Source organism: Salvia hispanica, chromosome 4 (genome assembly GCF_023119035.1).
Source record: "Salvia hispanica cultivar TCC Black 2014 chromosome 4, UniMelb_Shisp_WGS_1.0, whole genome shotgun sequence".
NCBI lineage: Eukaryota > Viridiplantae > Streptophyta > Magnoliopsida > Lamiales > Lamiaceae > Salvia > Salvia hispanica.
Genome location: NC_062968.1, coordinates 19,411,488 through 19,437,917, shown reverse-complemented (window position 1 = coordinate 19,437,917; position 26,430 = coordinate 19,411,488). Strand labels below are relative to the sequence as shown.

The 26,430-nt window shown below is 36.0% G+C and overlaps 4 protein-coding genes and 1 long non-coding RNA gene across 5 annotated transcripts; 4 read left to right on the top strand and 1 right to left on the bottom strand.

The window, feature by feature from the left end:
* The first annotated feature begins 183 nt into the window (after window positions 1-183).
* On the top strand, window positions 184-1,787 carry LOC125218245 (U-box domain-containing protein 26-like). The gene has a single exon (XM_048119880.1). The coding sequence runs from the start codon at window positions 339-341 to the stop codon at window positions 1,587-1,589; it is 1,251 nt and encodes a 416-aa protein (XP_047975837.1). The 5' UTR covers window positions 184-338; the 3' UTR covers window positions 1,590-1,787.
* Window positions 1,788-4,012: 2,225 nt separating this feature from the next.
* Window positions 4,013-7,580, bottom strand: LOC125224133 (E3 ubiquitin-protein ligase MBR2-like). Its single transcript, XM_048127489.1, has 5 exons — window positions 6,171-7,580; window positions 5,596-5,646; window positions 4,828-4,923; window positions 4,555-4,695; window positions 4,013-4,443 (listed from the first exon to the last, which is right to left on the bottom strand). The coding sequence occupies exons 1-5, from the start codon at window positions 7,536-7,538 to the stop codon at window positions 4,312-4,314; spliced, it is 1,788 nt and encodes a 595-aa protein (XP_047983446.1). The 5' UTR covers window positions 7,539-7,580; the 3' UTR covers window positions 4,013-4,311.
* Window positions 7,581-13,596: 6,016 nt separating this feature from the next.
* On the top strand, window positions 13,597-14,803 carry LOC125223731. The gene is made up of 2 exons (XR_007176768.1): window positions 13,597-14,314; window positions 14,527-14,803. It is a non-coding gene; the product is annotated as an uncharacterized LOC125223731 (long non-coding RNA).
* Window positions 14,804-20,017: 5,214 nt separating this feature from the next.
* On the top strand, window positions 20,018-21,352 carry LOC125219157 (caffeoyl-CoA O-methyltransferase-like). The gene is made up of 5 exons (XM_048121047.1): window positions 20,018-20,161; window positions 20,267-20,346; window positions 20,436-20,580; window positions 20,666-20,797; window positions 20,892-21,352. Exons 1-5 carry the CDS (start codon window positions 20,069-20,071, stop codon window positions 21,183-21,185), a joined length of 744 nt encoding a protein of 247 aa, XP_047977004.1. The 5' UTR covers window positions 20,018-20,068; the 3' UTR covers window positions 21,186-21,352.
* A 3,595-nt stretch (window positions 21,353-24,947) lies between these two features.
* Window positions 24,948-25,371, top strand: LOC125223368 (40S ribosomal protein S16-like). Its single transcript, XM_048126490.1, has one exon. The coding sequence runs from the start codon at window positions 24,948-24,950 to the stop codon at window positions 25,368-25,370; it is 423 nt and encodes a 140-aa protein (XP_047982447.1). The 3' UTR covers window position 25,371.
* The last annotated feature ends 1,059 nt before the right edge of the window (window positions 25,372-26,430 follow it).

Below are 26,430 nucleotides of genomic sequence, written 5' to 3'. Positions count from 1 at the left end.
ACCAAAAAAGAAATTATTTTCTTTGGAAGAAACAAAGCTGGGCCCATCCCAATCCAGTGTCATCTAATATTCCCCATTCCATTGAAGAAGCTAGGTAACCATGGTTGAGTTAAACCAAGCACACGTGTGGCGGATTAATGGGCAGCACATAGTACAAATCCGTCAGCACAGAAATGTCCGTGTGTTCCTATTCGGTATATAACCCATCACTCCCCTCCCCAACATCCTCAAACAGAATTTGCAGTTAGTATCACTCTTTCTCTAGTTCTTGTCCCTCACTTTCATATAATTTTCAAACAATATACGAATTCAAATATACATAAGTATATTCAAATAACATGCCAGCTGGTTTGGAGCCTCTGGATATCGGCGTGCAGATTCCTTACTATTTCCGTTGCCCGATTTCGCTGGAGCTCATGTGCGACCCGGTAACCGTTTGTACCGGTCAAACTTACGATCGCTCCAGCATTGAATCGTGGGTGGCCACCGGGAACACCACGTGTCCGGTCACCCGGGCCCCACTGACGGATTTCACGCTTATTCCCAACCACACTCTGCGGAGGCTGATTCAGGAATGGTGCGTTGCGAACCGCTCGTTTGGTGTGGAGCGGATTCCCACTCCGAAGCAGCCTGCCGACCCTATTCTGGTTCGGTCTCTGCTGAGCCAGGCCTCGTCCGGATCCGGTTCGTTTAGCGTGAGGCTTTCGGCTCTGCGGCGGCTCAGAGGCTTGGCGCGTGAATCGGAGAAGAACAGATCTGTGATTGCTGCTACCGACGCGCGTGCGATTTTGCTGTCGATTGTTTTCGGCGATGCTGGGGCGATTCCGACGGAATTGAATCTGGAATCGGTTGCGATTTTGGCGATGTTTACTCTCTCTGAGCCGGAGTGTTTGTTTGTGGCGAGTGATTCGGAGAGGGTGAGTTATCTGGTGAATTTACTGTTCCATTCGTCGATCGACGTGCGAGTGAACTCGGCGGCGTTGATTGAATCGATTGCGGCGGGATTGAGGTCGCCGGATCTCCGATCGCAGCTGAGCGGAGCGGAGGGGGTGTTTGAGGGGATCGTCGGGCTGCTGAACTACCCGGCGGCGTATCCTAGGGCGGCGAAGGTCGGGATCAAGGCGCTGTTCGCGCTGTGCCTGGTGAAGCAGCACCGCGAGCGGGCGGTGGCGGCGGGGGCGGCGGAGGCGCTGGTGGACCGGCTGGCGGAGTACGAGAAGTGCGACGCGGAGAGAGCGCTGGCGACGGTGGAGCTCCTGTGCCGGATTCCGGCGGGGTGCGAGGCGTTCGCGGCGCACGCGCTGACGGCGCCGCTGCTGGTGAAGACGATCCTGAAGATCTCGGATCGGGCGACGGAGTACGCGGCGGGGGCGCTGCTGTCGCTGTGCTCGGCGTCGGAGCGGGCCAAGTGCGAGGCGGTGGCGGCGGGGGTGCTGACTCAGCTGCTGCTGCTGGTGCAGAGCGACTGCACGGAGAGGGCGAAGCGGAAGGCGCAGACGCTGCTGAAATCGCTCAGGGACTCGTGGCCCCACCACGACTCCATCGCCAACACGGATGATTACGCCGGAAGCGACGTCGTTCCGTTTTGATTTTACTGTTATATTTTTTTACTAATTCTAACTAGCTTAAAATTTAAATTGCATTTTTAAAGGGGAAATATTAGTTAGCATGATTTGATTTGAGAGGGTTAGTTTAGGCCTTAGGGCGTACATGTATGTATTTGTATCTATCTACTCTTCTTTGGAGAGAGTTTTGGAAGAATGGAAATGATTTGTTGGTGATTGTAATTTGAAAAGTTGAATAGTAGCATTCATTGCAGATTACTAATGTTTGGTGTGATTAAATTTGATGAAATTAATGTGGGGCTTTTATGATGATGAATAAATAGAAGTGAATTAGATATTGAAGTTTGTTTGACCGTGGACTGACGAGAATAATGTCATGAGGCGCATGCATACAAAATCTTTATATCTATTAATAGCCTTTTATTGTTCATCAATCAATTATATGGTGTACACACGCCACCACACACCATGGACAAAAGATTGAAAATAGTACTTATGAAATTTGATTAATTTGGAAATTTTAAAATTTTTGCTGACAAAATCATGCTCATTCATAATGAAACAATGTCTGTTCGGTTGAAAAATCATGATCATATTTTTTTGCCAAGAGATATCCAACATACATATTCAAATTTTGCAGTAGTTTTAAAGTTGCGGGAAGGACTAAAACTTAATGAAATTTATTTTTATAATATATCAATTCTTTTTTAGTTTATTATATGTCAGTATACATTTTGATTCTATGCATCAATTGCGTTTATTGTCACGGTTAAGTTATAAATTCTGTTGGTTTTAGTTGGTTTAAGTGATGATTATTGAGGTGATTAAGAATGAAGGTATGTTTCAAGAGCTAGAAGGTGTAAATTAAATAGAGTACTATTGGATGAATTTACATTGATTGGTAATATAACAGATGGTTTGTTACAAAATTATGGACAATTGAAATTCTGAAAGGTATATAACTCTATGATATGAAATGTTTAGTGTGTGTTTAGAATTGTGAAGACAAGTTTAATGGAAAATGTCAAATCATGTCTTTGAAACCTGCATATAATGATATAATTGTTGGACTTTCATATGGTCGATTGTTTTCTATCAACTAGTGCTGTGACCATGGATGTATTTACAAAGCGGTTGTAAATAAGCTTGATATTTGAAAAAGGAAACACACATCAAATTCATTCTTACCCAACTCTATCCTTCTCAAACCTTACAATCATTTGCATCACATTAATTGATAACTTAATATCATCAAGAGCCATATTTTTCTATTATTGAAACTTCATCAAGTTCGACAGTTCCTAGTGAGTTTGAGATGCCTATAATATGCAAGAAAGTAATCAAATTAAGAAAAAAAAATAGTAGTTGCTTAATCATTGCATGTTGCTGGCTTCTCGTCAATTTATTTAACTTTTCAAATCATAACTTTAGTATAACTCGCCACGAGACTTATTTTCCGTGAAATTGGTGGTAACGTGAAACCCGGATTTTTTGTTTCAAGACTGCGGTTCGCAGCTCACCACGACGTGGAAGCTGGATTGGAGCTCTACTTAAGTGATTTTTCATTAAACTTGCGTCATATAACTGCCGGAAAATTAGTCTCATGAGACACTTCTGAAATTCAGAAGTTATGGTGTAATTTCGGAAAATTAGTCTCATGAGACAATTCTGAAATTCAGTAGTTATGGTGTAATTCACTGTGTTTATAAGATTGACAACAAGTCAATTAAAAGTTAGTATAGTATGATTTAAATGAATTTTTTCCTTATATATTTGGGGACGATACATTAGTTCGAGAGCAACAGTAAGAGCGTAATTCGTCTTGCTTGAAAAGGATTTTCTCAATTCTACTTGTATAGTTCGTTTTGTTATGATAAAACTTTGTAAGTATAAAATTGTAATCTAGTAGACACTCTAGATTATCCCCACAATTCTCCTCCAATTAAAAAGAAAACGGATAGAATAGTCGAATTCATGTTTGTTCCATATTTGTTTGGTTGCTTAGCTAAAATTATTAGGAGATTGGAATTTTCAAAGGCAAGACAAGGAGGCATAAGAAAATGAAATCTCACATGCGCTTTGCCTTTTGTCCGTTTTCTTGTGCCCAACTCGATTTTGCTCCACACACAATGTTTTTTCTTCAAATTTTTTTTCTTTATTTATTTTATCTCATTTGTTGCGAAAAGGAAGTGAAAGAAAAGAAAAGTTGCTCTTGTAAAATCTGTACATCTATTCCTTCATATGAATGGAGTAAGACAAGCCCATGCATTGGTGATGGCTTATTTTTATTTTTTTTTAAATAACTCAAATTAGAGGGGCTTTGGAGGCCAAATTGGTTCCTATATTTTCAATTGACTTATCATTTTAACGAAATTTAACTATAAATTCATCATCACACCAATATCAGAAAACTAAAGAAATCATAAGTACCACTCCACATAACAATCTCCAATAATGTATGTCAGTCTATAGCATTAATATTTAGTTCATAGGCTCAAAGTTTTCATGTTTGAAGAATACAAAATTGTTCATAGATTATCAACTTCAATCCTAAAAGAGTATCATGGTGCACACTTCTCACAACTCACTCCATGTGGATCTCTCCTTTCTCGAGTCCACCAAGCCGGTGAGGAGAGCACGGACCAGTTTCAACCATAGCTGTAAAAAGAAAAGGAAAACACACCCTTCAATGGGATAAGGGTGAAAAATAGGGACATTATTTTAAGGGGAGAGCACCGTTTCGCCTTCAAGTTTCCAAGGCCGTCGTTTTACATATGGGGCAAATGTTCTTCAGCACAAGCCACTGCTTGATGCAGCCTGTATGAAACTCGTGCCCACAGTTCAATATTCCGATGTCTTCTCCAGTTATGTAATCCTCCTGGTAAGGGTAAATTCAAGGGAAAAAAATTTCATGTTTTGGCAGACGTATCGATCAAATCAAGGAGTACTCACGAAACCAGATGGTATGAGGCGTGCAAAAGGCTCTAACCTGGCATACACAGCACGGCTCCATGCTTGGCAGTGTGCTTCCAGCTGCTTCATACCTTCGCTGTTCCATGGAGCCCCTGATTTGTTCTTCACTGAGCCCGGTGCTCACGTTCCCAATTCGCTCCTCCAAAGCCAATAATTCCTGTCACGCGAAGTTTGATATTATAGCGATGTACTTTGATGGATTGAATGATTTTGAGCTTTATCGTGTAATCCTTCAGATACTCAATCCTGCGCATTGTCAATATAACTCATCACACAAAGTAAATGTTACCTCATAGGACATATCATCGACATCAAGCCTCATATCTCTGTGTCTGTCGTGCAACTCAGCAAATTCATTCATAAAAGGATCGATGAGCATATAATCCTGGAATGAAAATTTTTAAAGATCTCAGTTACCATGGAAATTTTGGGAATCAACTGCAAGCATTACCACACTTTATCAAATCAAATATGGTAAGGAAATTTTGCTACTAAAATTCTGCGCAAAATATGCTTATGAGTGCTCTTAGATACGAAATATGCTTATGAGTGCTCTTAGATACGTAATATGCTTATGAGTGCTCTTAGATACGAAATATGCTTATGAGTGCTCTTAGATACGAATAGTAATGAGTTCGGGCGAACCCTGTACTAAGAGTCAAAAGGCCACATTTATAGTAGGTTCTAACTTCTATGAGCATGAACAGGTCTTAGGGTGATAGTTCTTGAGCATTGGTATATCCAAGACCGGCTACTAACAATATAGGTACGTAATGATGTGAGACGAATGGTTATGCAGGTATATAGGCATGGAAAATGCATATCATGTAATTACTCGGATAGTAAAAAGTTGATACAATACAATGTTTATAGTCAAAACTGACAGAAGTTTAAACTTTCAAAGAAAAATATGTAAGATTATAATTATTCAAAAAACTAGTCATGATGCTTCATTTTTTTATTTTTTGAAAAAGTCAGTTGTAAGTTAATGTCCTAGCGTATTCTTAGGGCCGCATATAAACCAAGAACTATGAACATAGCAAAGATCCAAACAAACCTCAGCTTGTAAGTGTACACCCCTCCGCATGGCATTCAAGAGCTGACGTATCTGTTCATCGTTGTTACGAAAGTATCAGAGCTATAACTTTATAGTAACAAGGAGAGATGATGATATATAAGGTAGTTCAAACACCAAAGGGGTATAAGGTTATCAAGATCTAGAGAGTCGCCCTAAACCATATACTCAAACACCAAGACTACAGAATACTCAAACTCGAGATATAGAGTCTCTACATTAAATACGTTCTGTTCATCAGTAGTTCATCCATCTATACTAGCATATATATTCGCAATAAGGCTATTGAGGTTGATGACTTAATGTCATATTCTGATCTAAAACTCATTAAGGTAGAAACAGTAGTGGTGCTCCAAATTCTTTTCGGCTTATTAGTCAATCTAGAACAGAAAGATTATGGAATCAGCCGAACACACTAGCAACACTGCAGGAAGCAATGTACTTTAAAAATACTTGTAATTTTTTAAAACATTCATGGAGAATCGGAGGTGTAAAGTTATATAGTGCATTTGCAAGAGAAATGCAAAATAAAGCAATTTTTTATGGAAGTAACATACCAGTCTATGTCTGCCCTCAACAGCAGCCAAAGAACGCCGACCAGTAATATCATCGCCTGGTATATCCATCAACAGTGCTGCTGACCTTTGATCTAAATGATGTCGACTAGTATTAGCTGCCTCGTCCGTTGAAGGCAAAACTGAAAAATTCCTTCTAAGAGTCCCGGATTCAGGCTCAACTCGATGGGAAGGAATCCAAGGAAGAGATTCCGATAACCTTTCATGATTTTGTAATGCCGGGTTTTGATGAGGCAACCATGCACCAGAATAGGTCCTGCCTCCAGAACTGGGACCAATACTTGAACCAGTAGGATGATTCCTAGAAGATGCAGAAGTTCCAGGAGCAAAACTCCAATCGATTTGATCCGGCATGACATTTCTTGTCTCTGGTGCAGAAACGGTCATGGGGTACTCGAGATTATTTCTACGAGAACTTCTAACGTTAATTTCCTCGGGTGCTCCATGACCACTTTCTCCATAGACTGTAAAAGAACTTGATGAACTACTGCCTCGTGACCTCAAAGAACCATTCCAAGGGTATGAGTGTGTTCCTCTTGCCTCATTTACAGGCATCAAATGAGGCCGAGTCAGAGAATTTTGTTGGTTCATTGGTGGTGTGATAGATGACCTCAATTCTGCAGAATCGGTGTTTGCAATAGGTCTTGAAAAAGGGGAAGCGTAAACACCAGAGCTCCTCATAGATGAACTTCTAGGTGTATTGAACGGAGTAGGCTCATGGCGTCCATGATTCGATCTTACTGCAAAATGTCTAGCCGAGCTTTCTGGCACTCCTGGAACACTTGAAGAGGGAAAAGGGCTGGGAGCCACTCTATTCACACCAACCCCAATACTTGGATTTAGTTGCTCCACGAGATTCGTTGAAGACAAGTTCACCGGACCAGAAGATATACTCAAGCTTCCTGAAGTATTGTAACTACCATGAGCTGGATGCTGCATTATGTTCTTTCCCATTGGCTGATTCGAGCTCGAACTTCCACCAGGGTAAAATTGTCCAGAGGTGCCCTCAAGAGCCTTTCTCTTACAAGATGAACCCCAGGAACCAAAAGATGGACCTGCTGAATCGTAATTTTCTGATGAATTACTCGAACGACCAGAAAAGGTTCCTATGTTACTTGAAGAAGCATAAAAGGTTGAATTCTGTTCCACCGCCGAATGACCAGATTTATACAGATTCTGAGGTGCAACTGCTCCAGAACCTCGATGGCAATCATGATTCCACGGTTGGCCATCATTCAAATTTAAGTTCATGGAAGCATTGTTCGAGCTGAGATTTTGCATGGCTGGGGGTCTGCCAGTAACCAAATTTCTGTAACCTGTGGCATTTGATGGTGGAAAGGACCCTGGCATATTGTTTGAACTGGAGCTGGATTCGCCCTGGTCCCAAACACTAAAACGGTATAACTATTCTAAAACACCTTAAAAACAGATCCCTCCGTGAATGTTCACGATCTTAATCTTGTGAAGTTCCGAAATAAAAATTCAATCTTGAACAATCTAAGATAAAATTAAACAAAAACTAATGAACAAACTCACTTCCTCAAATATCAAAACAAACTGAAAATAATCACAACTAAGTAGATGGGTTTGAGAAAAAAACCTGAGAGAAGAGAGAGATGATCCAGCGATGACGGCGATTGAGTAAATGGGTTTTCTTTTTATGTGGGTTGAATTTGCGGTGAGAGGCAGTAGGTAGATAGTAAAGGGCAGTTTTATTTCAATTTGTTAAAACTTACAACCCAATAGAATTAGGGGAAAAACTACAAAGATTTAACCTTTTTTTGCTGCTTGCATTAGAGATGGTTTCACATGTAAGGGAAATTGAACATCTCCATTGTTTTTATGGTTGAAAGAGAATGTGGATTGTTTAGAGAGAGAGAGGGAGAGATGAACTTTTTTTGCAGATACTGAAATTCGAAGGGATGTTTTTGGTAATTCATAGATTTGACTATGGGACAGTTTTCTGACTGCCGTCTTGATAAAGGTAAGAATCCAATTATACACAGAGTCAATTGAATAAATTTTATGGTGATTTTAAGGTAAATTTTATTTTATGGTGATTTTAAATTAGTAGTATAATTTTCAAAGTTGGGAATTAAATCTTACAATTTTCACAATTTTTTATATGATTAGAATTCTTGTAATGAAATTTGTTGTCACTTGAACTTTTCACATTATATCTTTATGATATGATAATCATCTACGAACCGACCATAATATTGTAGAATAATGTTAAATTTGTTTAGAAGTTAAAATTTATGATTTCTATCACAAATTTTATTGAAATTTTAATCGCATGGGATTATTGTACAAATGTACACAATTCATGATTTAATTCAGTATTTTTTAAAGTTATAAAATTGATAAAAAAAAAATCAACTACAAATTAGTATTAAGTATTATTTAAATGGCAATATTCTCATTAGTAAGTAAATATTGTCCCTGAAAAAGGAAAAATATTTTCTGAAATACATGTGCGTGTATAATTTACAAGGATAGTTTTTTCAATTAATGCAGTGTGAATTAATTCAATATGCGTTGTACATGCATTCAAGGCTACGTGCAAGTGTTTTTTTGAATTTGTAATTGCATACTTCTTTTTCAGTGAGACAATTGACCCCACTTAAACACTACAAAATTTTAAATTTCATCTAATCCTCTCAATTTAATTAATTTCGCAAATCATATACTAGTATATTAAATAAAAGATGATTTTATGAGATTCTAATGAAATTCTAATTCCGCAACATGTTCACATAAAAAAAATGAAATACTCGGTATGTAATTATGTAAATATATGCGTGTACTTGCATTATGCTCAAGTAAATGTAAGGTTGTGCTACTGTTAATTCAATGTTATGATGATGTTAATTTAATTTTGTGTTGATGACAGTAATGAGTAATGACAACTCACAACTACCCTTAAATGTTACTCCCTCCGTCCCCAATTAACAGTCACACTTTTCCATTTTGGTATGTCCTCAATTAAGAGTCACACTTCAATTTTATCATAAATAGTAAGTAGGTCACACATTCCACTAACTCAATTCACTCACATTTTATTATAAAACTAATATAAAAAAAACGGGTCTCATATTCCACTAACTTTTTCAACAAACTTTTCTTTACATTTCATAAAACTCGTACCCGGTCAAAATTTAACTCTTAATCGGGGACGGAGGGAGTACTAGGGTTAAGGTCATCCACAATGGGGCGGACGATGGTTTAACCATCGTCAGCGCCTAATCGATCGTCCGCAGACGAAGCGCGGACGATGGAGCATCGTCTGTCGCATCGTCCACCACTGTAACATCGCAGACGATGCACACGCATTTTCAGTTTTTTTTTTTTTTAATTTTAATCAATTTTCAAAACTTATATATACCTCTCACTTTTCACTTTATTTTTCACTTCTTTCACTCTCAAATTCACACTACAATTTCTACATTTCAAACAAAATGAATTCCGGAGATTACCCAAGTCTGAATAGTCCGATGTTTGGTGGTGCAGATGGCCGGGTACAGAACCCGATGAATACCAGCCATTCGAAACCAACACGCAGTACGATCTTGATTTCAGCACGGACTCATACGGGATATCCGACATGGAGCCTTCTCCCATCCGCACACCGGCCCCATCTCGCGGCCGCGCCTCCGCCGACGCTGCTCCCTCCGCCGCCGCCGACGCCGATGCCTCGGGCTCCGCGACCATGAAGAGGCGGCCCAAGGCAAAGAAATTGCCGCTTACGACGGTGAATGAAGAGTTTGCCCCGGGTAGGACGAACTACCAGCCGGAAGAATCCATCGTCTTGACGAGGTGTTGGATTAAATTTCAGAGGATCCGGTGTTCGCCAACAACCAGAAGGTTACTGCGTATTGGGAGCGCATCGCCGAAAAATACAACGTGGCCAAGCCGCCGACCGCCTACAAGCGCCAACGGGAGCCGCTCCGCAAGCACTAGAACCAAATAAAGAAGCAGGTCAATTTGTTCGCGGGGGAGTACGACAAGTGCGGGAGGGAACATGCCAGCGGCGAGAGTCTCGCAGATGTGCGAGGCAAAGCAATCCAGTTGTACACGTCATTGTACGGCAATTTCAAGCACTACCAGTCCTGGGCGCTCTTGAAGGAGAAGCAGAAGTTCGTTGGAGGTATGCTGCCTGAATCGACGGCGGCGAAGAAGAGGGCGTCGAAGCACACCTTCGGTGATTATACAAGCAGCGAAAGCGGCGCATCTCCAATGGACCTCAACAATCCGGTGTTCGAGGATAAGAGTTCCGGCACACCGATGTCCCCCCGGCATCAAGGCTGCCAAGGGAAAGGGCAAGGTGACATCCTCGTCCGCCGCGCCGCCTGAGCAGGCCCCGAGCCCGACCCCGAGTGCGACCACGGCTGCGGTACATGCCTACACGGATTTGGTGGCCTCCTCCGACTATAGGACGTTGTTGGACGCGCACAACGCCCTCATGCAGGCGACCAACCCGGCTCAAATCGAAGGCATCCAGCGGATGATCGATGGCCTCAGCCGCAAGTTGGGACTACTCTAGACTAGCCTCCTTTTTTTATATGTAGTGCACTTTTTTTAAAATTTCTTATTTTGTAACTTTTTTTAATTAAGTAAATGTAGGATTTGTCCTAATTGTGTTACTTTTATTTATTTATTTTGCTTGATGTATTTGCATAAATTATATAAATACAAAATAGAAGTAAAATGCTTAGGGCGGGCTATAGTCCGCCCCATTACAGGTGGAAGGGGTGAAGAATAAAATGCTGATGTGGCGGTGCATAGGGCGAGGCTTAGGGCGGGCTATAGCCGCCCTATTATGGATGCCCTAATATAACTGCCTTGTGCTAACGTAAATTCAATGTTATGTTTTCTTACATTCAGAATATTATCTCTATGCTAAAGTATATTTTTGAATTTGTTGATTTTTATTTTCGCGAGATTTGGTGCGATTCCTGCAATATATGTTATGTCGGTGTGGCGATGTACATCCAATTTTATACTTTTTCCGTCCCACTTTAGGAGTTCCGATTTACTATTTTTGGGTATCCCACTTTAGGAGTCCCGATTGGAATATTCTATAAGTGGTATTAGGCCCCACATTCCAATAACATTTTTCCACTCACATTTTATTATAAATCTAATATAAAAAAGTAGGACACTCATCCCACTATTTTTTTTCACCAAATGTCCTTTACATTTTTTAAAATCTGTCCCGAACTCAACTGAGACTCCTAAAATGGGATGGAGGGAGTACTAAATTATATCCGTATTCAATTTGTGTAAATGTTTATTTTAAAATACTACTCCATGTAATATATAGTGTCAATGATATGTAGTTGATGATAACCACACTTAATTATCGGGTGATTAATAGTATAATCTATAAATATATAAAAGGGGAGTTTTGGGAATAATTACCTGAATGCCACTAATAATATAAAAAGAATTTTTTAATATATTTATTATATTATTAAATTTAAATATTGTGTAACCTAAATGAAATATTAATACTATGACTCTATTTTTTTCATGATTAGCTACCCACTAATGACATTCATTGCCACTTACCCATTAACCTATTAATTTTGAGATTTATGTAGTCGTCAAATTATGAAGAGATCAATTTAAATATGCATGTGGATGTACAAGTCAACAATCTTGAAGATTATGGCCGGGCTTCTTGCTCCAGACAAGGTAATCTTGATTCTTCCAAGTTCGTTCCTTCCATTTGGTATTATGTTGTACTTTGTACTGATATTATTATTATTGATAGAAGCTAATTTAGATTGGGATTGAATGTCTTCTTGTGGTCTCTCATTAATTATGAACAACTAGGGTGAGGTATTGATTTGCGGGAGAAGACGACACGGGTTGATCAGTGATGATGTCACGACCGCATTTTGCTAAGGATAGCGAAAGCGGGTAAACCGCGACTAATAAGAGGGATTAAAGAAGCGGGGAAAGAAAAGGGCTAGAACTTGAGAATTTGCACAAAGACCAAGTCAATTTATATCAAAGAAGCCAAGTATTTCATTACATGGTCTTGAAAACAGAATGAACATCTCCTCAAATGAATCGGAGTTGATGGTGAGATTCTACAATTCTCACTTCACAAAAGAGCAGCGGAATAAGTCCTTACTAAACGGCTTCGTGTATGAAGACACGAATCGTGAGAGATCAACTTGATAACATCGACTTCGATCATCACTCCATCCTTTTGACGTTCAACCTGCACATTTATAAATACATGCAGGGCTGAGTACAGGAGTACTCAGTGGACACGTGCCGAAAACAAAACATACATTATATAGTTGTCAATCCATCACAGTAACACACGAGGTTTTTTTTCTTAAAAGGCCCGAGCTTACTAAGTTTTTTTGTGAGCTAAAAGTTCGACTACAGACTAGGTTCTTTCATCATTCATCATTCATTCATAAATCCATTCCATTCATTCATAAATCCATTCCATTCGTGAATCCATTCCATTCGTGAATCCATTTCCGTTCGTGAATCCATTCCATCTATAAATCCATTCCATTCGTGAATCCATTCCATTCGTGAATCCATTCCGTTCATAAATCCATTCCATTCCATGACATTCAATTCCATGACATTCAATCTCATTTATCAAAAAAAACATTTATGGCATGACAATAATTTTGAAAAGAAACATTGCTCCATTTTGAGAAAAGATGATTTTTCATAACTTCAAATGTACTTGCTTTATATCCACACTAGTGTACTGGATAAAGAAAGCCCACCTGGTATGCTTATTCTTCAATTCAATTATCCGCTTTGACCTCACTTGCCCTTTGAGCATTTTATCCTTTGAATATAAATAGTGTGACACGCTAATTAGTACTTGAACTATTTCTCCTTAGAAAGAATGCATGTACCCTATGGCATAGCACCTATATCCTTAGTCTTGTCTCATAGATTCTCTGGTCCTTTCTCGGGCTTTGTTAAGTTGTAGGATTTATTTGTCCACTTTAACTAAATTCGGAGAAGTTCCATTATACTTGAGCATTTAATATGGATTCTTGGAAAATCCTTTCTTAAATCTTTTCTTTGAATTTTCTTAAGGCCGCCCATGGCGTCGCGGGGCGACGCCGGTCGGCTTTCGCGTCTCCCACTCTACTACTTTATTTTCCCGGAATCTACATAAATTATTCGGAATTTAACTTATCAACTTTCGGGCTCCAACTCGATATTTTCTATCTTTGAAAACTTAGCAAATTGTTCGAAAATTAATTAATTGAGCTCCAACTCAAGTCCTTAAATTAATTCCATCCAACTTCTCATAATTTAAATTTTGGCCCAAAGCCCACTGCACTCACTTAATTATAACAACTCAAGTGGCCCAAATCAATAGAAATTCCTTGGCCCAATTCTTAAGCCCGGCAGCCCCTCCGCCTAAGCTAAGTCACCTCCCATTTTCTCCTTTACTCAATTTCCTTAAATTCTAGTAGATTGGAGATTGATGGTATTTCTATGTTCTTGTTGGAGTATTTAAATTCCATGATCCATCCTTTTTGAGTGCTCACTGGAATTGGTCTTTGGCTATAGTATTAAAGTTCTTATTTTTTTTCAATTGGGGCACTTAGCTTACTGTATTGAGTCTCTATTCTTACACATGCTTACGTGGGAGATCTTGAGGTTTCTGCTATTGTTCCATACTTGGTTGTGAGAATCTTATGGAAATTCTAAGTTCTTGTGCTATCTACTTGTTGTTCTACATGATGCGAAGAGTGTTGGTGTTGAGGTTGTTTACCTCACTTGCTGAACTTGTATCGGTGGTGGCGGTTTTCGCCCTCGCCGCTCGCCACTCCTTCCTCTCCTCTTCGCCGCCCCGCGCTTGGTGTCTTGTGTGGTTGGCGGTGCCGAGTAGTGGGGTGGCGGAGGTGAAGGGAGATGGCTCCTATATAGTGCTAAGCTATTGGAATCTATGTTTGAGACTTGGAAGCAAAGGCTCCTATTTTGGGGTTGCTAGCTCTTTCTCTTTCGAGCTTGATGATTGTGAGATTCTTGCCGTTTTGGTGATTGTGGCTGATCTTCTTGGCTGATTTCTCGGCCTTGATCGACGGGGAGATGAGAGTTTGACTCATCTTCTACTTTGGGCTTGTGTAGGAGCTCTTTCTCCTATGCCTTCTTTGTCTTGAATCTCTTTTGATGTTAGATGAAGTGGTGACAAAAATTGGCTTACCTCATGCTCTATCTTGTAGCTCTTCTAGCTGCACTATTCACCTACTTGCTCCATCTCTTATTTAGCTTGTGTTTCCCTCCCTCTTTACTTGTGTGTAACTTTTTAACCCCCAATTTGGTGTAAACTTTGTAGGTACACGGAGGCATTCTTGGAGCTTGTGGAGGGGAGCAAAATCGAGAATAAGAATGAGAGGGAAAGAAAGAAGATGCTCCTCTTGAGCTCATTTGGTTCTATCCCCAATTTAGTTTGCTTCCAAACTTGAGAATTAAGAAGTAGGATAGATAGTGTAGAATAGGTGCATGTTGATTTTATCACACTTGCAGGCATGTACTATTTCCATCATCCATGTATTTCTATTTCTTCACGGTGTATCCACATTTCTCTAATAAAAGTATTTTCTCCACTTTTATTCTTGAAACTTAAATTTTCCTTGCATTTTATTTCCTCCAACGAAGATACTTAAATTACTCCAAAGTCGAAAATACATCGAGGGAAGTACGATTACACCACTTCTAAACGAAATTAGATAGGCTAATAAATCCGATTTATCTCGAAAGAAAGGAACGAAATTCTAGGGCGTTACAGATGAGGAACTATCTGGCCTAAGAATTGGCTTGGTGAGACAACATTGTTTGCACCTCCTCAATTATTTCAGTGATTCTAATCTAGACAGTTCTTGAATCTACTGTCTAATGTAACATGTTTTTCAAAGTGCAGCACTTTTTGATTCTCTCACTGTTTGTGAAAACGTTGGGTTTCTGTCGTAAGATGTTTGTCTTTATAATTAGTTTTTGCTTCATTGTTATCAACTGTATTTCATGTTTAAGTTATTGGTAGTAAATTGCTATCGTATAAATTTGTGATTTTAGAACTTGAAATAATATTGTTTCTCATTCAGTATATGTGTTATTTTTTTTCTTTATCTGATTTTATATTTTTTAATAATTGTTTTTTATTCTATATATTTATGATTTCAGATTTCATACAATGATATTTTTATGAATTTGTAAAATTATTTTACAGTATAAAATAAGTTTAAATAAAAAAAATGGATCGTGCATCGCACGTGGGTGATACTAGTTGGTATAATTAGGGCTGGGGAAAAATATCGAAAAAATGATATATCGCTCGTATCGTATTGAAAAATATCGAAAAATTATCGAATTTTCGATATATATCGTAATTTTCGATACGATACGATATCGTATCGTAAGTTTTCGATACGATAACGATATGAATATTCTTTTATCGCGATATATCGTTTTATATCGAAAATACGATATATATCGAAAATTTTTGATATATCGATATTTTCGATATATATCGATATTTTATTTTCGATATATATCGATACATATCGAAATTTTCGATATATATCGAATTTCGATACGATATATCGAAATATCGATACGATAACGATATGGAATTTTTTTATATCGAAACTTTCGATACGATAACGATATGAAATTCTTTCATATCGATATTTTCGATACGATACACGATAAACGTTATCGATACGATATATCATATCGACCCACCCCTAGGTATAATTGGACAGATTTTCTCCTATAATGATATTCCGATAAAGTTATAATGAAAGGCGTTTTTTATGTAATCTAAATAATTTATTTTTGAGTAAAGGCCAAAACTGGTCCTGAACATATGCTCATTTTACGATTTTGGTCATATACTTTATGTTTTGAATTTTTGCATCCTGAACATTTCAATTCGGATCATAATTGGTCCTACACTAATAATTCCGTCGATTTTTAAACGGAATTGTTAGTATATGACCAATTGTGATCCGAGTTGAAATGTTCAGGATGCAAAAATTCAAAAGATAAAGTATATGACCAAAATCATTAAATGGATATATGTTCAAGACCAGTTTTATTCTTTATTTTTTAATCCAATGGATGAGATTTTGTCTTATTTATGTATTAAGGGCGTAGTCTCAATGCAACACAGTCCTATGCTAATATATCCTTTTACTTGGCGCATGTTTGATAGATTGAACATCTCTTTTTCAGCTACTGGATCTCAAGCAACTTCTGGTACTATTGCAGTGCTCGGTGGAATATCTCCATGTGTCTCCCTAGTCAGGAGCTTGCCTCATGTCATGGCTTGGCATTCCTCTTAGTAAGGTTGAAAAACAAATTTGGATTTCCTTGTTCTATGTTATTTCTTGATTAATATGGAATATCAAGAATAAGATCATTTTCCAAAAGTTCAAGCCTAACTGGGATTTTGAGAAAAAATTATTTTTTGGCGCCTTGGATCTTGGATGAGAGGATGGTGCTCGGAGTTTCCATTTTCACCGGGACATGTTATGGAAAACTTTGAGGATATCAAAAGGTGGGAAAGGGGAACGAGCCCACGTAGAAGATGACTTGTTGGGGAAGTGCTTGTTTCTTCTCCCGTTTGGTGCCTGCTGTGATTTCGAGCGGTCCCTGAACACTAGCTGCTTTGGTGTTACCTGTTAGTGTTTGGCTTTTTATCCTCTGGCCTTGTCTCTTGTTGTCTTTTCTTCTTGCCAGCTCTTTGGGTGTTGTCATGTCGTTTTTGTTTATGTTTGTGCTTCTCTTGTTGTAGTTGTTGGATTGTTTCTTTCTTGTACTCCCTCTCACCACTTTTGTGGTTTGAGATTTTGGTTTATCAAAAAAAATGGTAGATAACTTATCTGGGGATGAAATTCTATGAACAAAAATGATATTTTTATTCAAAAAATTTCATCTCTATATGAATTATCACGTGCCAAATGCACTTTTACAATTATATCTTTATAACGTTCCACGCCAAATATCTCAAATTTGGGTCTACTTTAATATAATCTTTATTTTTAAAAAAAAAGAGTAAAACGACCAAAAATCTATAATTCAGAATGAATGTAAAAAATAATTTATATAATTTGCATGCCATACACAATGTATCACTTTATGTAGTGATATTTATTTCTTAAATGAGTGTCCCATTAGCATCTTTGAGCTATGCTGCCTGTATATTGAAGAGATGGTGAATCAGAACCGACAAATCACTTCCTTTTCTTGCAAATTGTTTATCTGGACAATGAATTTGTGCTATCTGTCTTTATGATAACTATAAGCTATCGATTTAAATTGGAAAATTCAAAATTCTCTTATTTGTTGCATCGTTTGTATGCTGTAATATATAGAAACGGATGCAATGGCTGTCTCCTCATTTATATGCATGTATGGATGGTCATTTCATTTTTTGTCCAAGACTTTGCTTATTAAATAGAAATGTGGTGTATTTTCATCAACATTTGTTTGGATTATGGTAGAGGAAAGATTCTACAAAATTAGACATGTCTGTTTTGCTTTTATTGAATCTGCACAAGTATTTTGTGACATGGTTGTTAGAAATTGATTGTTGGCATGTTGAACTGGGCAAACTTATATACTTTGACTCTCATATTTTGTTTTTTGTTTTTTGTTTTTTCATTTTTTTCTTCTTTTAGATGGGCTAAATTTGATAGGAGTATTTTATAAGAGTAAATGGCAGTTGGTGTACTAATTAAAAATTATTGTTGTTTTTATTTGATAAAACCAATAAATAGAGATAGTCGTTGTGTCAAATCAATTTCCATTGAATTTACAAAGTTGACTTTGTCGATGGTCTATTATGGAGATACAAAACCGTGTGAGTGAGAAAACATGAATATATATCTATTTCGGAATTATAATAGTATTACCAACCTTTGGGTCTGATTAGTAATAAAGCCAACTAGTACTAGTATATATACTTTGTATATGCTATAAGTCATAAATGTAAATAAACATGTACATATTGAGTCTAAACACTAAACAAGGGTGGGTAACATGTAAAAGTGACGATAGTTTAACAAATTTTGTGTATATAATTAGCATCTCCCATTTTCAGTTAATAAAACCAAAGAGATAGATAAAAAAAAGTTTAAGCTTATAGTATAATACTCCCTACATTCCATAAGAATATGCACTCTTTCTATTTAGTCTGATCCACAAGAATATACATTTTCTAATTTTAGATATTTTTTCTAATGAGGTGGGACTCATTCCCTACCAACAATGATTTAATTATTTTTTCTCTCTATCTCTTTTCTACTTTATCAATTTTACATTAAAACTTGCGTCGAATCCAAAGTGTATGTTTTTTTAGGACGGATCGAGGATAATACATAAATGAATGAATGAATAGTCTATCATTATGGGAAAGTCGTCCATGGAGTTGGTGGATGATGATGACCAATCGGATTTTATTCAATATTTATCGACCTTATAATGGACTTAAAAGAATAATACTCCCCATGAATAATGATAAAGCCGGCCAATAAGGATTAATTTCAACTACTTTTTACTATTTTTATATTTTAATTAAAATGTTAGTGAATCACTTAAAAAGCTATATAGGTTGTAGAAATAGCTCAACTGTTTTATTCTCTATTCACCTTTCAAAAACTTGTTCAAATTATTAATTGAAATCGCATCGGTAGACATATTTATATTTATTGTTTTATACTTATGTTTTCAATTATTTATAAGACTGGAATATGTCAACTTTATAAAATAGACAAAGTGTCATGACTATATACAGAGGTAACAAAACCACCTAAAATGGTGTAGCTATCCATCTTTAATCCTTACATACATAGCACTGCATAAAGAATAATGAGGAGTATTAAATTAGCTAACTCTAATTTTCTTTTAAAATTCCCTAGTAATGGTTGCCTAGGGTAACATACATTGCATTTATATGCCAAAGAACGGTTAGGTGTCACAGTTTTTGGTTATCGTTTGGTGGGTGTTGTTATTTTTTATAATCCATCATTTGTGTATTTTTAATTCTGTCTTCTTGTTGTGTGTATTAGTTATGGATTTTGCGTTTTTATTGTTCCAGTCCATTTGTTCGGCGTAACATATCATGGATATGTGCTATCGATGAGCGGTTAGGAGCTGATATGATTTGTATTACACTTCGACGAGGTCAACTATTAACGTCTGAGAAAGAGGATTCATTGACGAAATGATACCACAACAATTGTGTCAGAGTCTCGTTTAGTCTCATCGTCTCACTCTAGAATGATGTTGTCTATCGTTCTGATAAATTGACTAGATTAAATTCGCTTTTAAATTAACTACTTTTAAACATCATCTTTTCAAATCAGCAGTTCCAATAAATAAATAAAAAACATCATTTTTCACAAAACTAAATCAACTATACTTTGTAATATAAAAAAAGAAAAAAAATTACAATGAATATATAGTTGAACCAAAACTGACTAAATCTCAAAACTCAAGCAGTCAAGTTGCATACATTTCAAAGCAACCACCACACCAAACCACCACCCAAAATTGAAAGACAATTTACAAACTCACTCAAAAAAATCCCCACCGCTCATCTCGCCACGTGTAGCCCCACCTAATGCACCACAAGCACTAGATTAGAAAAGCTGCCGTCAGCGTGACGCCATCCCCAATGGACCCCACCCAACAACTGCAGTTGGGCCCCACAAACCCACTCTTTTTCCATCGCTCACCAACCCCGGACCCGGCCCACCCACCCCACCTCAAACAACCCAAACCGGACCGGATTACTCACTATAAATCATCCTCCATTTCCCACCTTCAAAATCAGCAACACCTTTCCCACAACAACAAGAGAGAAAAAGAGAAAGATGGCTCAAACCGCTGTTGCAACAGAAAACCAAGCCGGCCGCCATCAGGAGGTTGGCCACAAGAGCCTTTTGCAAAGCGATGACCTTTACCAGGTACGAAAATATTCTCTCCATCCCAAGTTAATCGATTACTATTTCTTTTTCCTTTTTTTAAATGAACTATTTTCTTTTATTTGACAAAAATAATTGGTTTTGCAGTATATTCTTGAAACAAGTGTGTATCCAAGAGAGCCGGAGCCCATGAAAGAGCTCAGAGAAATCACTGCCAATCATCCATGGTTAGTTAACTACAAGATTATCACTAATCCTTTTATTTAAGTTTTAGATGATACAGTAGTAGTATTTAAAATGTTGTGAATTGATATAGGAATATAATGACCACATCTGCGGATGAGGGGCAGTTCTTGAACATGCTTTTGAAGCTGATCAATGCCAAAAACACCATGGAGATTGGAGTCTACACCGGCTACTCTCTCCTAGCTACTGCCCTCGCCCTTCCCGACGACGGCAAGGTACATGGTTAGCAACCAATAGGTCAAATGTTCGAGTCTCATTTATATTAAGTTTTTTATTCATAAGTGAAATTTTCGGGTGCAGATACTGGCAATGGACATCAACAAGGAGAATTACGAATTGGGCCTCCCAGTAATTGAGAAAGCTGGAGTTGCACACAAAATTGAATTCAAAGAAGGCCCTGCTTTGCCTGTTCTTGATCAAATGGTTGCAGAGGTAAGAATTCTTGATTTACACTGCGTGACAAACCTAACCACAACCAAACTTATTATATTTATGGTACTAATTTAGAGAATGTTGAAATGGACAGGGGAAGTATCATGGTACATATGATTTCATATTTGTGGATGCTGACAAGGACAACTACCTAAACTACCACAAGAGGCTGATTGACTTGGTCAAAGTAGGGGGTGTGATCGGCTACGACAACACCCTGTGGAACGGGTCCGTGGTGGCGCCACCGGATGCGCCTCTGAGAAAGTACGTTAGGTACTACCGGGACTTCGTGCTGGAGCTCAACAAGGCGCTCGCGGCTGATCCGAGGATCGAGATATGCCAACTGCCTGTGGGCGATGGGATTACCCTGTGCCGCCGTCTCAGCTGATCGCTGTTCTGCTTTTTTCACTGTGTTTTGCTTTTAACTAAACTAAAAAGTTGGATTTGTTGTGGATCATGAACAAATCTAATTTTGTTATTATATGATGTCCCTCGAAATATGTAATGTTGATTGATATTTTTTTAATGCAAGATGGATGATGCTTATCTGTATTAGTATTTCGTTGTTGCGTACGTGTTAATTGTTAAATGTATAAAGACAAAAATATGGCACTAATATGAAAACATGTGGACGGTTAAAGCTCTTTGAACAAATGCACTTTATATATCTATTGATTTAAGTAAGTTTAATATGCAGTGTAATTATGTACTAGTCACCAACATGTCATTAGTGCAATGTGACAAAAAAACAACCCAATTAACTTACCATTATTTTATCTAGATACATTACACTGAAACCTATATCTCGGATGGGCAGTGATTTAGAGATATAATATCTCATGCCATATTACCCTTATATTTTTTTTCCCTAATCATATTTATTATTTTGACTAATATGCCCTAATATTAATTTTATACGCTTCTTTGGAAAGAGATGTCAAATTAAGGCTATTCCATGATTTTAGTTGTTTGTTTTGTGATGTAATAGTCTTTAGATTTAGCTGGTTTGTTTGTGGATTATACAATATTATGTAAATTTAATAGTTATTCCATAATTTTCGTATCATTTCTATTTTTTCCTTATAAATTTATTTGTATTATCCAAAAATTTGTACATGCTTTCGCCTTAAGTTCTAAATTTTTAAAAATATATTAATAAATTAAAATTTTAGAAAGTGAAGAATTAAAATAAAAATTTATACTATTAAAATTATAATTGTAAATTCAATTATTAATAATATACCTTATTATCAGATTTTAATTTGTTGTATGTTAATTGTGAATTGAGCTAAGAACTATATTTAAATAAAAAGAAAAAATGTGAACTATATAAATTCAAATATTAAATAGGTGAATTAAGAATATGTGATTATTTTTTTATCAAGGTTCGACTGTAACTTTCTAAAATTTAAGAACTTAAAGAAATAAAAAATTTGAAACGTAAAGAACGAAAATTAAAATCATGGAATTTTTAAAATCAAAATTTGTAAACTCAGTTAGTTTGACAGTATACGATAATGACCTAAAAGGCTAAAATGATACTACAAGATAAAAACATGAAAATGATAATCATGTTATAATATGATTAAAACTTTATCACGATTTGAATTTAAATAATAAAATTAAAATATACTCATATTGCAAATAATAAATATAATAGTAGAGTTCTTTTTTGCAACTTTCTTCCAAAACTTATAAAATATTATTTCAACTTTATACGTAATATTTTAAATATTAAGAATTTAAACAAATTAGTATGTTGAAAGTAAAGCCAAAATCAAAATTAAGAAATATTTAAAATTAAAATGATAAACTCAATTAATATTAATATATCATATATTGTATCAAATTTTAATTTGTTGAATGTTATAGCAAACTAAGATAATAACTCTAACATTTTAGAAAGAAAAAGAAAAGATCTTATCTATATAGTTTTAAAATATTATATTGATGAGTGAAAATACGTGATTAATTTTTTTATTGGGATTCAACTTAACGTTATACAAATGAAAAATTTGAAGAAATTAATATTTTTAAAGTAAATAATTAAAATAAAAAACCTAAACATAATTAGTATTGATATATCTTATAGTATCGAATTATAATTTATTGCATGTTATTGTCAAGTAAGCTAAGAACACTAATATTTACTTTATAAGGAAGCAAATAAATGATTAAATAAATAACTTAAGAATATGCAAATATTTTTTTTATCGTATGTAACATTAACAAAACTATGAATTTACATAAAATAATATTTAAAAAAATAAAAAAAATAAAGCTGTGAAATCTTAAAATTAAAATCATAAACTTAGATAGTATTAATATACATTATATTTATATATCAAATTTTATTTATTGCATGTTACAGTGAATTGGGCTAAAGACTCTAATATTATAAAAATAAAAAGAAAAATGTATTAAGTATATAGCTTTAAAATAATAAATAGAATGAGAAAAAAACATGTGATTATTTTTTTAATTGAAGTTCGATGTAATCTTACAAAAATTAAGAATTTGAAGAAATTAATATTTTGGATAGTAAAGAATTAAAACCAAAATGATGAAAATATTAAAATAAATTAAGCCGTAAACACAATTAGTAATAATATATCATATACTATAAAATTTTAATTTTTTAAAATATTAAATAGTTGAAATAAGAATACGTGATTATTATTTTGATCGATGTTTAATTGTAATGTTAAAAAAAGAATTTAAAATTAATTTTTTTAAAAAACAAATAATTAAAATTAAAATAATAAATTTCTTAAAATCAAAGCCGTAGAATCAATCAAGATTAATATAGTACTCCTCCCCGATTAGGAGTCACATTTAACGGGATAGGGGTTTTAAGAAATATAAAGAAAAGTTAGTTGAAAAGTTAGTGGAATGTGGGACCCACTTTTTTATATTGGTTTTATAATAAAATGGAGTGAAGGAGTTATGGAATGTGAAACCTATTGCCATTTATGGTAAAATTGAAGTGTGAAAATCTTAATTAGAGACGGATCGAAATGGAAAAATGTAACTCTTAATCGGGGCGGAGGGAATACTTATCTTATATCAAATTTAATTTGTTCACGTCGAGTGAATTGAGATAGGAATTCTAAAATTTAAAACAAAAAAGAAAATATTTACCATATATTTTGAAGAATTGAAATACTAAATAGATGAGCAAAAACCTATGATTATTGTTTTAATTGAGCTTCAACATAATGAAATTTATATTTTGGAAATTAAATAATTAATAAAATTAAAACTATTATTATACCTATCATATATCAATTTTTTATTGTTGCATAGTATAATAAATTATACTAAGAATTTTAATATCTTAGAAAAGGGAAGATTTTACTCTTGAGGGATAGAATATAGGCAGAGTTTGATTAATTTATTTATCTGTCTTGACTTTGCATATTCATATCTTCCATATATATTTTTCCTAATCAAGCTTTCCTTATCCAATATCATATTTAATACTTGCATATGCAAACAATCGATACATATATGAGGAAGGGGCAACAAGGTCAAGGTGTATATACTTTGTATAAATTTAATCAACAATAAAATATAATTTGAAATTACTATTATGGCAATCTCATTATGTCTCCAAAATATTTTTCTTTCTCAAATAATCCTTCCACATTGCCCCTTGTCGTGTTATTCCAACCCAATTACCCAAAAGTCTTGATGAGAGACCGCCGGAAGGAAATGAATTTTGCAAATCAAATTCAGTGCATAAATAATTGTTATGAGTTGACTTGGCTCAAATTATAAGGAAATGTAATAAGAATAATTAAGAAAATGTAATAAGAATAATTAAGAAATAGATATTACATAATACTATGAACTTTAAAAAGTTTAGTTTTTTCCACGAACTTTGAAATCGACAAATAATTATTTTTATCGTGAAAAATTCCAGTATATTAATAGATTAAGAACAAATTTGGAGATGCTTCTAAAAAAACTATTCTTAATGATTGAAAATCTTGAAACTCTCAGGTTGTTGTCAGAAATTTCAAAAAAAATCCGTATTATGATATTATTTGTGAATTTTTTATCGTGGAAATACAACTCGGGATAAAATTTTCGATATTATTTGTCAATTTCAAAGTTCATGAGAAAAATCCAATTTTTTTAAAGTTCTATGATATTGGTGCAATGCTTCGGCCGGAAGAAGACCGCCGTGGCGGTCACTCACTGCAAGCGCGGCCGCGGCCTCATCAAAATCAACGGCAAGCCGATCGAGCTCGTGGAGCCGGAGATCCTCCGCTACAAGGCGTTCGAGCCGATCCTCCTCCTCGGCCGCCACCGCTTCGCCGGCGTCGACATGCGCATCCGCGTCCGAGGCGGGGGCCACACCTCGCAGATCTACGCCATCCGCCAGTCCATCGCCAAGGCGCTCGTCGCCTTCTACCAGAAGTACGTCGACGAGCAGTCGAAGAAGGAGATCAAGGACGTCCTCGGCCGCTACGACAGGACGCTCCTCGTCGCCGATCCCCGGCGCTGCGAGCCGAAGAAGTTCGGCGGTCGCGGCGCTCGCGCCAGGTTCCAGAAATCGTACCGTTGAAATCCTCTTCTCTATGGATTTGATTTGAAGCAGAAATTTAAAGTGGGGTTGGTGCAAGGGTTTAGCTATTATACTTTTTAATTTGTTAAGTAGGGAAATGTTCATATGGTCCAGCATGAGTCGATGAATCATTCCACATAGACATAGTATCAACGAAGGTGCAGCTAGTGAACTGCTGTTCGATAAGTGTCTCTTAGTTGATAAGGCCTAATGTGTACCTTAGCGGGTAAAGCCTCTTTAGCTCAGGACTTGAAGTCATCAGATTAATGAAGAATCATTACTTAATAATGTGTCCTAGTTAAAAATAAATAAATACAGTACGTGTTTACTGGCATATGTACTGGAAATTTAAATTTGGGAGATCGGTTAATTCTAATAATGTGGAGCTAAACAAAAATAATCCACGAGGCCAATTCAGTATCGTGAAATTGTGATTTTATTGTATTTATTCTATACTACTATACATCTAATATGGTGGAGTACTAGTACAAGTCTACAACAGAAATATTTTCCTGTATGCTTTTGTGAGGTTTGTCCAGCATCGAGAAATGATTATTTTGGTGTACTCCTCTGCCAAAAAAAATAATAGAGATAAGAGAAAAAGCAGGTAAAATAAGATAGATACTTAAAAAAAAAGGTAAATTATGTGAGTGGGGAGAAGAAGTGGATAAAACATGAGAGAGAATCATTCTATTTTTAGAAATGGGTTTATTTTTTTGCACATTTCAAAATGGCAAAATATTACTCCTACTATTTTTCGTGGACAAATGGGGTATTTTATTTCAAATATCAAAAACGGGGTAGTAGTAAGAGAAAAACCCTTTTTATTTTCCTTTAAAGAGTTTCATTTTTCTTTTTTCCACCCAAAATAGCCCCAAATTTCATTAATGGTGGGGTTTTACATTCTAGTTATTTTTTCGTAGACTTTCTATTAAAAAACCCAAAAAGATTGTATAAAAAGATCCACATTTTACTTTTTTTTGATTACTTTTCTTTATATTACCCCCGCCCCCAAGTAATGAAGCGTTTTTTCCAAAGTTAAAAAAAATTTGCGGGTGAG